The sequence below is a fragment of the Oncorhynchus gorbuscha genome, linkage group LG22 (genome assembly GCF_021184085.1).
Source record: "Oncorhynchus gorbuscha isolate QuinsamMale2020 ecotype Even-year linkage group LG22, OgorEven_v1.0, whole genome shotgun sequence".
Lineage (NCBI taxonomy): Eukaryota > Metazoa > Chordata > Actinopteri > Salmoniformes > Salmonidae > Oncorhynchus > Oncorhynchus gorbuscha.
In genome coordinates this window covers 49,920,904-49,934,969 of record NC_060194.1, presented here as the reverse complement: position 1 = coordinate 49,934,969, position 14,066 = coordinate 49,920,904, and the positions used below count along the sequence as shown (strand labels likewise).

Sequence of the window (14,066 nt, the reverse complement as noted above, 5' to 3'; positions counted from 1 at the left end):
TGGGAGTCTTAGCTCCACTAACTCACTGCTAGCCTGGGAGTCTTAGCTCCACTAACTCACTGCTAGCCTGGGAGTCTTAGCTCCACTAACTCACTGCTAGCCTGGGAGTCTTAGCTCCACTAACTCACTGCTAGCCTGGGAGTCTTAGCCCCACTAACCCACTGCTAGCCTGGGAGTCTTAGCTCCACTAACTCACTGCTAGCCTGGGAGTCTTAGCCCCACTAACCCACTGCTAGCCTGGGAGTCTTAGCCCCACTAACCCACTGCTAGCCTGGGAGTCTTAGCTCCACTAACTCACTGCTAGCCTGGGAGTCTTAGCCCCACTAACCCACTGCTAGCCTGGGAGTCTTAGCTCCACTAACTCACTGCTAGCCTGGGAGTCTTAGCCCCACTAACTCACTGCTAGCCTGGGAGTCTTAGCTCCACTAACCCACTGCTAGCCTGGGAGTCTTAGCTCCACTAACCCACTGCTAGCCTGGGAGTCTTAGCCCCACTAACCCACTGCTAGCCTGGGAGTCTTAGCTCCACTAACTCACTGCTAGCCTGGGAGTCTTAGCCCCACTAACCCACTGCTAGCCTGGGAGTCTTAGCTCCACTAACTCACTGCTAGCCTGGGAGTCTTAGCCCCACTAACTCACTGCTAGCCTGGGAGTCTTAGCTCCACTAACCCACTGCTAGCCTGGGAGTCTTAGCCCCACTAACCCACTGCTAGCCTGGGAGTCTTAGCCCCACTAACCCACTGCTAGCCTGGGAGTCTTAGCCCCACTAACCCACTGCTAGCCTGGGAGTCTTAGCTCCACTAACCCACTGCTAGCCTGGGAGTCTTAGCTCCACTAACCCACTGCTAGCCTGGGAGTCTTAGCTCCACTAACCCACTGCTAGCCTGGGAGTCTTAGCTCCACTAACCCACTGCTAGCCTGGGAGTCTGGACTGCATCATGTTAGCCCCACTAACCCACTGCTAGCCTGGGAGTCTTAGCTCCACTAACCCACTGCTAGCCTGGGAGTCTTAGCCCCACTAACCCACTGCTAGCCTGGGAGTCTTAGCTCCACTAACCCACTGCTAGCCTGGGAGTCTTAGCTCCACTAACCCACTGCTAGCCTGGGAGTCTTAGCTCCACTAACCCACTGCTAGCCTGGGAGTCTGGACTGCATCATGTTAGCCCCACTAACCCACTGCTAGCCTGGGAGTCTTAGCTCCACTAACCCACTGCTAGCCTGGGAGTCTTAGCCCCACTAACCCACTGCTAGCCTGGGAGTCTTAGCTCCACTAACTCACTGCTAGCCTGGGAGTCTTAGCCCCACTAACTCACTGCTAGCCTGGGAGTCTTAGCTCCACTAACTCACTGCTAGCCTGGGAGTCTTAGCCCCACTAACTCACTGCTAGCCTGGGAGTCTTAGCTCCACTAACCCACTGCTAGCCTGGGAGTCTTAGCCCCACTAACCCACTGCTAGCCTGGGAGTCTTAGCCCCACTAACCCACTGCTAGCCTGGGAGTCTTAGCCCCACTAACCCACTGCTAGCCTGGGAGTCTTAGCTCCACTAACCCACTGCTAGCCTGGGAGTCTTAGCTCCACTAACCCACTGCTAGCCTGGGAGTCTTAGCTCCACTAACCCACTGCTAGCCTGGGAGTCTTAGCTCCACTAACCCACTGCTAGCCTGGGAGTCTGGACTGCATCATGTTAGCCCCACTAACCCACTGCTAGCCTGGGAGTCTTAGCTCCACTAACCCACTGCTAGCCTGGGAGTCTTAGCTCCACTAACCCACTGCTAGCCTGGGAGTCTTAGCTCCACTAACCCACTGCTAGCCTGGGAGTCTTAGCTCCACTAACCCACTGCTAGCCTGGGAGTCTTAGCTCCACTAACCCACTGCTAGCCTGGGAGTCTGGACTGCATCATGTTAGCCCCACTAACCCACTGCTAGCCTGGGAGTCTTAGCTCCACTAACCCACTGCTAGCCTGGGAGTCTTAGCCCCACTAACCCACTGCTAGCCTGGGAGTCTTAGCTCCACTAACCCACTGCTAGCCTGGGAGTCTTAGCTCCACTAACCCACTGCTAGCCTGGGAGTCTTAGCTCCACTAACCCACTGCTAGCCTGGGAGTCTGGACTGCATCATGTTAGCCCCACTAACCCACTGCTAGCCTGGGAGTCTTAGCTCCACTAACCCACTGCTAGCCTGGGAGTCTTAGCTCCACTAACCCACTGCTAGCCTGGGAGTCTGGACTGCATCATGTTAGCTCTACTAACTCACTGCTAGCCTGGGAGTCTGGGCTGCATCATCTCAGCTCCACTCACATGATTATGTCTTATGATATCAGCCAGCTCAATAACTCAGGACATTCATACACTCCCTATACTCACCTGTGTTGTGAATAAACCCTAGACTACATATATACTCACCTGTGTTGTGAATAAACCCTAGACTACATATATACTCACCTGTGTTGTGAATAGACCCTAGACTACATATATACTCACCTGTGTTGTGAATAGACCCTAGACTACATATATACTCACCTGTGTTGTGAATAGACCCAAGACTACATATATACTCACCTGTGTTGTGAATAAACCTGTGTTGTGAATAGACCCTAGACTACATATATACTCACCTGTGTTGTGAATAGACCCTAGACTACATATATACTCACCTGTGTTGTGAATAGACCCTAGACTACATATATACTCACCTGTGTTGTGAATAGACCCTAGACTACATATATACTCACCTGTGTTGTGAATAAACCCTAGACTACATATATACTCACCTGTGTTGTGAATAAACCCTAGACTACATATATACTCACCTGTGTTGTGAATAAACCCTAGACTACATATATACTCACCTGTGTTGTGAATAAACCCTAGACTACATATATACTCACCTGTGTTGTGAATAAACCCTAGACTACATATATACTCACCTGTGTTGTGAATAGACCCTAGACTACATATATACTCACCTGTGTTGTGAATAGACCCTAGACTACATATATACTCACCTGTGTTGTGGATAGACCCTAGACTACATATATACTCACCTGTGTTGTGAATAGACCCTAGACTACATATATACTCACCTGTGTTGTGAATAAACCCTAGACTACATATATACTCACCTGTGTTGTGAATAGACCCTAGACTACATATATACTCACCTGTGTTGTGAATAGACCCTAGACTACATATATACTCACCTGTGTTGTGAATAAACCCTAGACTACATATATACTCACCTGTGTTGTGAATAAACCCTAGACTACATATATACTCACCTGTGTTGTGAATAGACCCTAGACTACATATATACTCTGTGTTGTGAATAAACCCTAGACTACATATATACTCACCTGTGTTGTGAATAAACCCTAGACTACATATATACTCACCTGTGTTGTGAATAAACCCTAGACTACATATATACTCACCTGTGTTGTGAATAAACCCTAGACTACATATATACTCACCTGTGTTGTGAATAAACCCTAGACTACATATATACTCACCTGTGTTGTGAATAAACCCTAGACTACATATATACTCACCTGTGTTGTGAATAAACCCTAGACTACATATATACTCACCTGTGTTGTGAATAGACCCTAGACTACATATATACTCACCTGTGTTGTGAATAGACCCTAGACTACATATATACTCACCTGTGTTGTGAATAAACCCTAGACTACATATATACTCACCTGTGTTGTGAATAGACCCTAGACTACATATATACTCACCTGTGTTGTGAATAGACCCTAGACTACATATATACTCACCTGTGTTGTGAATAGACCCTAGACTACATATATACTCACCTGTGTTGTGAATAGACCCTAGACTACATATATACTCACCTGTGTTGTGAATAAACCCTAGACTACATATATACTCACCTGTGTTGTGAATAAACCCTAGACTACATATATACTCACCTGTGTTGTGAATAGACCCTAGACTACATACAGTGCCTTGCGAAAGTATTCGGCCCCCTTGAACTTTGCGACCTTTTGCCACATTTCAGGCTTCTAACATAAAGATATAAAACTATTTTTTTGTGAAGAGTCAACAAGTGGGACACAATCATGAAGTGGAACGACATTATTATTATTCAGCCCCCTTAAGTTAATACTTTGTAGCGCCACCTTTTGCTGCGATTACAGCTGTAAGTCGCTTGGGGTATGTCTCTATCAGTTTTGCACATCGAGAGACTGAAATTTTTCCCCATTCCTCCTTGCAAAACAGCTCGAGCTCAGTGAGGTTGGATGGAGAGCATTTGTGAACAGCAGTTTTCAGTTAGTTCTTTCCACAGATTCTCGATTGGATTCAGGTCTGGACTTTGACTTGGAGATTCTAACACCTGGATATGTTTATTTTTGAACCATTCCATTGTAGATTTTGCTTTACGTTTTGGATCATTGTCTTGTTGGAAGACAAATCTCTGTCCCAGTCTCAGGTCTTTTGCAGACTCCATCAGGTTTTCTTCCAGAATGGTCCTGCATTTGGCTCCATCCATCTTCCCATCAATTTTAACCATCTTCCCTGTCCCTGCTGAAGAAAAGCAGGCCCAAACCATGATGCTGCCACCACCATGTTTGACAGTGGGGATGGTGTGTTCAGGGTGATGTGCTGTGTTGCTTTTACGCCAAACATAACATTTTGCATTGTTGCCAAAAAGTTCAATTTTGGTTTCATCTGACCAGAGCACCTTCTTCCACATGTTTGGTGTGTCTCCCAGGTGGCTTGTGGCAAACTTTAAACGACACTTTTTATGGATATCTTTAAGAAATGGCTTTCTTCTTGCCACTCTTCCATAAAGGTCAGATTTGTACAATATACGACTGATTGTTGTCCTATGGACAGAGTCTCCCACCTCAGCTGTAGATCTCTGCAGTTCATCCAGAGTGATCATGGGCCTCTTGGCTTCATCTCTGATCAGTCTTCTCCTTGTATGAGCTGAAAGTTTAGAGGGATGGCCAGGTCTTGGTAGATTTGCAGTGGTCTGATACTCCTTCCATTTCAATATTATCGCTTGCACAGTGCTCCTTGGGATGTTTAAAGCTTGGGAAATCATTTTGTATCCAAATCCGGCTTTAAACTTCTTCACAACAGTATCTCGGACCTGCCTGGTGTGTTCCTTGTTCTTCACGATGCTCTCTGCGCTTTTAACGGCCCTCTGAGACTATCACAGTGCAGGTGCATTTATACGGAGACTTGATTACACACAGGTGGATTGTATTTATCATCATTAGTCATTTAGGTCAACATTGGATCATTCAGAGATCCTCACTGAACTTCTGGAGAGAGTTTGCTGCACTGAATGTAAAGGGGCTGAATAATTTTGCACGCCCAATTTTTCAGTTTTTGATTTGTTAAAAAAGTTTGAAATATCCAATAAATGTCGTTCCACTTCATGATTGTGTCCCACTTGTTGTTGATTCTTCACAAAAAAATACAGTTTTATATATTTATGTTTGAAGCCTGAAATGTGGCAAAAGGTCGCAAAGTTCAAGGGGGCCGAATACTTTCGCAAGGCACTGTATGTATTCACCTGTGTTGTGAATAGACCATAGACTACATATATACTCACCTGTGTTGTGAATAGACCCAAAACTACATATATACTCACCTGTGTTGTGAATAAACCCTAGACTACATATATACTCACCTGTGTTGTGAATAGACCCTAGACTACATATATACTCACCTGTGTTGTGAATAGACCCTAGACTACATATATACTCACCTGTGTTGTGAATAAACCCTAGACTACATATATACTCACCTGTGTTGTGAATAGACCCTAGACTACATATATACTCACCTGTGTTGTGAATAAACCCTAGACTACATATATACTCACCTGTGTTGTGAATAAACCCTAGACTACATATATACTCACCTGTGTTGTGAATAGACCCTAGACTACATCTATACTCACCAAGTTTATCAATAGAAATTAAGAAATCAATAGAAATTCTTCTGTAGTAAACTCCTTTCTTTCTTTTCTCTCTTTCTCTCTGTCCATCAGTTCTCAGGTCTGCTGTCCAGCGTGTGTGTGGTACTACCACTATGTCATGGTCATAGCAACAGGGGGTGTGGCCGTTATAGCGGCTCTCAGTCTCTGTACCATCCTTGTCTGGCCTATCAGGATCGTCCGCCGTGAGTTACATCACACTACATTAGAACTATAAAGTAAACTCTGATATTATTGTTTTTCAGGATCTCTTTTTAGCCTAACGAAGGGCTAGTGTCCGTCCAGTATGTCAGTAGATGTGTTTTAAACCTGGCTTCAACCCTAATGCTTTCAGGTGTGGTGCTGTTTTTCCTTCCAGACTCTGGCAAGAAGAACCAACACAAGGAGAACATAGACAACCCTGACTACACTCAGGAAGCGGGGCAGGGTGATTGTGCTAGTGTTAGGGGTTAGTGCTGGTGCTGGGCCTTATAACATTTACTAAACAAATCTAAATCAAGTAAATATCCAATTTCAAATCAAATCAAAGTTTATTTGTCACGTGCGCCGCCGAATACAACAGGTGTAGTAGACCTTACAGTGAAATGCTGAATACAACAGGTGTAGTAGACCTCACAGTGAAATGCTGACTACAACAGGTGTAGTAGACCTTACAGTGAAATGCTGAATACAACAGGTGTAGTAGACCTCACAGTGAAATGCTTACTTACAGGCTCTAACCAATGGTGCCAAAAACAAGTGTGTGTGTGTGTGTGTGTGTGTGTGTGTGTGTGTGTGTGTGTGTGTGTGTGTGTGTGTGTGTGTGTGTGTGTGTGTGTGTGTGTGTGTGTGTGTGTGTGTGTGTGTGTGTGTGTGTGTGTGTGTGTGTGTGTGTAAAGAAATAAAACAACAGTAGAAATACATTTTGAAAAAAGAGTAACAAGGCTCTATACAGACACCTGTTAGTAGCAAGGCTCTATACAGACACCTGTTAGTAGCAAGGCTACATACAGACACCTGTTAGTAGCAAGGCTACATACAGACACCTGTTAGTAGCAAGGCTACATACAGACACCTCTTAGTAGCAAGGCTACATACAGACACCTGTTAGTAGCAAGGCTACATACAGACACCTGTTAGTAGCAAGGCTACATACAGACACCTGTTAGTAGCAAGGCTACATACAGACACCTGTTAGTAGCAGGTTGCCCCTGACTGAGGTGGAAGGTTGCCCCCCCCCCCCCCCCCACTGAGGGAGTGGTAGGTCTGGCGGTGAGGGAGTGGTAGGTCTGGCGGTGAGGGAGTGGTAGGTCTGGCGGTGAGGGAGTGGTAGGTCTGGCGGTGAGGGAGTGGTAGGTCTGGCGGTGAGGGAGTGGTAGGTCTGGCGGTGAGGGAGTGGTAGGTCTGGCGGTGAGGGAGTGGTAGGTCTGGCGGTCAGGGAGTGGTAGGTCTGTCGGTCAGGGAGTGGTAGGTCTGTCGGTCAGGGAGTGGTAGGTCTGGCGGTGAGGGAGTGGTAGGTCTGGCGGTGAGGGAGTGGTAGGTCTGTCAGTCAGGGAGTGGTAGGTCTGTCAGTCAGGGAGTGGTAGGTCTGGCGGTGAGGGAGTGGTAGGTCTGGCGGTGAGGGAGTGGTAGGTCTGGCGGTCAGGGAGTGGTAGGTCTGGCGGTGAGGGAGTGGTAGGTCTGGCGGTGAGGGAGTGGTAGGTCTGTCTGTATGTCAGGGAGTGGTAGGTCTGTCGGTGAGGGAGTGGTAGGTCTGTCGGTCAGGGAGTGGTAGGTCTGTCGGTCAGGGAGTGGTAGGTCTGTCGGTCAGGGAGTGGTAGGTCTGTCGGTCAGGGAGTGGTAGGTCTGTCGGTCAGGGAGTGGTAGGTCTGGCGGTGAGGGAGTGGTAGGTCTGGCGGTGAGGGAGTGGTAGGTCTGTCAGTCAGGGAGTGGTAGGTCTGGCGGTGAGGGAGTGGTAGGTCTGGCGGTGAGGGGCCGGTAGGTCTGGCGGTGAGGGGCCGGTAGGTCTGGCGGTGAGGGGCCGGTAGGTCTGGCGGTGAGGGGCCGGTAGGTCTGGCGGTGAGGGGCCGGTAGGTCTGGCGGTGAGGGGCCGGTGTCGGCCTTATCATATTTAAATAAAAGTGATAAAAGAAATTCTCAATTTACAATTACATTCAGCATCAGTATGTTTGATTGGTGAGAGGTAGGATTGTATGTTTGATTGAATCAAATGGTGGATGATATAGGTTCTCAGAACTGTAATGAATGACTATAATAATAAGATTGAACTGTAATGAATGACTATAATAATAAGATTGAACTGTAATGAATGACTATAATAATAATAAGATTGAACTGTAATGACTATAATAATAATAAGATTGAACTGTAATGAATGACTATAATAATAATAAGATTGAACTGTAATGAATGACTATAATAATAATAAGATTGAACTGTAATGAATGACTATAATAATAATAAGATTGAACTGTAATGAATGACTATAATAATAAGATTGAACTGTAATGAATGACTATAATAATAAGATTGAACTGTAATGAATGACTATAATAATAAGATTGAACTGTAATGAATGACTATAATAATAATAAGATTGAACTGTAATGACTATAATAATAATAATAAGATTGAACTGTAATGAATGACTATAATAATAATAATGAGATTGAACTGTAATGAATGACTATAATAATAATAAGATTGAACTGTAATGAATGACTATAATAATAATAAGATTGAACTGTAATGAATGACTATAATAATAATAAGATTGAACTGTAATGAATGACTATAATAATAATAAGATTGAACTGTAATGAATGACTATAATAATGAGATTGAACTGTAATGAATGACTATAATAATAATAAGATTGAACTGTAATGAATGACTATAATAATGAGATTGAACTGTAATGAATGACTATAATAATAAGATTGAACTGTAATGAATGACTATAATAATAATAAGATTGAACTGTAATGACTATAATAATAAGATTGAACTGTAATGAATGACTATAATAATAATAAGATTGAACTGTAATGAATGACTATAATAATAATAAGATTGAACTGTAATGAATGACTATAATAATAATAAGATTGAACTGTAATGACTATAATAATAAGATTGAACTGTAATGAATGACTATAATAATAATAAGATTGAACTGGAATGACTATAATAATAATAAGATTGAACTGGAATGAATGACTATAATAATAAGATTGAACTGTAATGAATGACTATAATAATAAGATTGAACTGTAATGAATGACTATAATAATAATAAGATTGAACTGTAATGACTATAATAATAATAAGATTGAACTGTAATGACTATAATAATAAGATTGAACTGTAATGAATGACTATAATAATAATAAGATTGAACTGTAATGAATGACTATAATAATAAGATTGAACTGTAATGAATGACTATAATAATAAGATTGAACTGTAATGAATGACTATAATAATAATAAGATTGAACTGTAATGAATGACTATAATAATAATAAGATTGAACTGGAATGACTATAATAATAATAAGATTGAACTGGAATGACTATAATAATAATAAGATTGAACTGTAATGAATGACTATAATAATAAGATTGAACTGTAATGAATGACTATAATAATAAGATTGAACTGTAATGAATGACTATAATAATAATAAGATTGAACTGTAATGACTATAATAATAATAAGATTGAACTGTAATGACTATAATAATAAGATTGAACTGTAATGAATGACTATAATAATAATAAGATTGAACTGTAATGAATGACTATAATAATAAGATTGAACTGTAATGAATGACTATAATAATAAGATTGAACTGTAATGAATGACTATAATAATAATAAGATTGAACTGTAATGAATGACTATAATAATAATAAGATTGAACTGTAATGAATGACTATAATAATAAGATTGAACTGTAATGAATGACTATAATAATAAGATTGAACTGTAATGAATGACTATAATAATAATAAGATTGAACTGTAATGAATGACTATAATAATAAGATTGAACTGTAATGAATGACTATAATAATAATAAGATTGAACTGTAATGAATGACTATAATAATAATAAGATTGAACTGTAATGAATGACTATAATAATAAGATTGAACTGTAATGAATGACTATAATAATAATATTGAACTGTAATGAATGACTATAATAATAATAGGATGAACTGTAATGACTATAATAATAAGATTGAACTGTAATGACTATAATAATAATAAGATTGAACTGTAATGAATGACTATAATAATAAGATTGAACTGTAATGAATGACTATAATAATAAGATTGAACTGTAATGAATGACTATAATAATAAGATTGAACTGTAATGAATGACTATAATAATGAGATTGAACTGTAATGAATGACTATAATAATAATAAGATTGAACTGTAATGACTATAATAATAATAAGATTGAACTGTAATGAATGACTATAATAATAAGATTGAACTGTAATGAATGACTATAATAATAAGATTGAACTGTAATGAATGACTATAATAATAATAAGATTGAACTGTAATGACTATAATAATAAGATTGAACTGTAATGAATGACTATAATAATAATAAGATTGAACTGTAATGACTATAATAATAAGATTGAACTGTAATGAATGACTATAATAATAATAAGATTGAACTGTAATGACTATAATAATAAGATTGAACTGTAATGAATGACTATAATAATAATAAGATTGAACTGTAATGAATGACTATAATAATGAGATTGAACTGTAATGAATGACTATAATAATAATAAGATTGAACTGTAATGAATGACTATAATAATAATAAGATTGAACTGTAATGAATGACTATAATAATAATAAGATTGAACTGTAATGAATGACTATAATAATAATAAGATTGAACTGTAATGAATGACTATAATAATAAGATTGAACTGTAATGAATGACTATAATAATAATATTGAACTGTAATGAATGACTATAATAATAATAAGATTGAACTGTAATGACTATAATAATAAGATTGAACTGTAATGAATGACTATAATAATAATAAGATTGAACTGTAATGACTATAATAATAAGATTGAACTGTAATGAATGACTATAATAATAATAAGATTGAACTGTAATGAATGACTATAATAATAAGATTGAACTGTAATGAATGACTATAATAATAATAAGATTGAACTGTAATGAATGACTATAATAATAATAAGATTGAACTGTAATGACTATAATAATAAGATTGAACTGTAATGAATGACTATAATAATAATAAGATTGAACTGTAATGAATGACTATAATAATAATAAGATTGAACTGTAATGACTATAATAATAATAAGATTGAACTGTAATGAATGACTATAATAATAAGATTGAACTGTAATGAATGACTATAATAATAATAAGATTGAACTGTAATGACTATAATAATAATAAATTGACTATAATAATAATAAGATTGAACTGTAATGAATGACTATAATAATAAGATTGAACTGATTGAACTGAATGACTATAATAATAATAAGATTGAACTGTAATGAATGACTATAATAATAAGATTGAACTGTAATGAATGATAATAATAATAAGATTGAATTGAATGACTGATTGAACTGTAATGACTATAATAATAATAAGATTGAACTGTAATGAATGACTATAATAATAATAAGATTGAACTGTAATGAATGACTATAATAATAATAAGATTGAACTGTAATGAATGACTATAATAATAATAAGATTGAACTATAATGAATGACTATAATAATAAGATTGAACTGTAATGACTATAATAATAAGATTGAACTGTAATGACTATAATAATAAGATTGAACTGTAATGACTATAATAATAAGATTGAACTGTAATGAACTGTAATGAACTATAATAATAAGATTGAACTGTAATGACTATAATAATAAGATTGAACTGTAATGACTATAATAATAAGATTGAACTGTAATGAATGACTATAATAATAATAAGATTGAACTGTAATGACTATAATAATAATAAGATTGAACTGTAATGAATGACTATAATAATAATAAGATTGAACTGTAATGAATGACTATAATAATAATAAGATTGAACTGTAATGACTATAATAATAAGATTGAACTATAATGAATGACTATAATAATAATAAGATTGAACTGTAATGACTATAATAATAAGATTGAACTATAATGAATGACTATAATAATAATAAGATTGAACTGTAATGACTATAATAATAATAAGATTGAACTGTAATGAATGACTATAATAATAATAAGATTGAACTGTAATGACTATAATAATAATAAGATTGAACTGTAATGAATGACTATAATAATAATAAGATTGAACTGTAATGACTATAATAATAAGATTGAACTATAATGAATGACTATAATAATAATAAGATTGAACTGTAATGACTATAATAATAAGATTGAACTGTAATGACTATAATAATAAGATTGAACTGTAATGACTATAATAATAAGATTGAACTGTAATGACTATAATAATAAGATTGAACTGTAATGACTATAATAATAAGATTGAACTGTAATGACTATAATAATAAGATTGAACTGTAATGAATGACTATAATAATAATAAGATTGAACTGTAATGACTATAATAATAAGATTGAACTGTAATGAATGACTATAATAATAATAAGATTGAACTGTAATGAATGACTATAATAATAATGAGATTGAACTGTAATGAATGACTATAATAATAATAAGATTGAACTGTAATGAATGACTATAATAATAAGATTGAACTGTAATGAATGACTATAATAATAGGATGAACTGTAATGACTATAATAATAAGATTGAACTGTAATGACTATAATAATAAGATTGAACTGTAATGACTATAATAATAAGATTGAACTGTAATGACTATAATAATAAGATTGAACTGTAATGACTATAATAATAAGATTGAACTGTAATGACTATAATAATAAGATTGAACTGTAATGACTATAATAATAAGATTGAACTGTAATGACTATAATAATAAGATTGAACTGTAATGACTATAATAATAAGATTGAACTGTAATGACTATAATAATAAGATTGAACTGTAATGAATGACTATAATAATAATGAGATTGAACTGTAATGAATGACTATAATAATAAGATTGAACTGTAATGACTATAATAATAAGATTGAACTGTAATGAATGACTATAATAATAATAAGATTGAACTGTAATGAATGACTATAATAATAAGATTGAACTGTAATGACTATAATAATAATAAGATTGAACTGTAATGAATGACTATAATAATAAGATTGAACTGTAATGAATGACTATAATAATAAGATTGAACTGTAATGAATGACTATAATAATAAGATTGAACTGTAATGACTATAATAATAATAAGATTGAACTGTAATGAATGACTATAATAATAAGATTGAACTGTAATGAATGACTATAATAATAATAAGATTGAACTGTAATGACTATAATAATAATAAGATTGAACTGTAATGAATGACTATAATAATAAGATTGAACTGTAATGAATGACTATAATAATAAGATTGAACTGTAATGAATGACTATAATAATAATAAGATTGAACTGTAATGACTATAATAATAATAAGATTGAACTGTAATGAATGACTATAATAATAATAAGATTGAACTGTAATGACTATAATAATAAGATTGAACTGTAATGAATGACTATAATAATAAGATTGAACTGTAATGAATGACTATAATAATAATAAGATTGAACTGTAATGAATGACTATAATAATAATAAGATTGAACTGTAATGACTATAATAATAAGATTGAACTGTAATGAATGACTATAATAATAATAAGATTGAACTGTAATGACTATAATAATAAGATTGAACTGTAATGAATGACTATAATAATAAGATTGAACTGTAATGAATGACTATAATAATAATAAGATTGAACTGTAATGAATGACTATAATAATAATAAGATTGAACTGTAATGACTATAATAATAAGATTGAACTGTAATGAATGACTATAATAATAATAAGATT

At 36.2% G+C, this 14,066-nt stretch overlaps 1 protein-coding gene across 1 annotated transcript in view; it reads left to right on the top strand.

Moving 5' to 3' along the window:
- LOC124009243 (major facilitator superfamily domain-containing protein 12-like) overlaps positions 1 to 14,066 on the top strand; it is a 53,633-nt gene that overhangs the window by 34,924 nt on the left and 4,643 nt on the right. Inside the window, 2 exon segments of the mRNA XM_046320840.1 lie at positions 6,033 to 6,163; positions 6,337 to 6,405. Of these exon segments, the coding sequence (XP_046176796.1) occupies positions 6,033 to 6,163; positions 6,337 to 6,405 (200 nt within the window).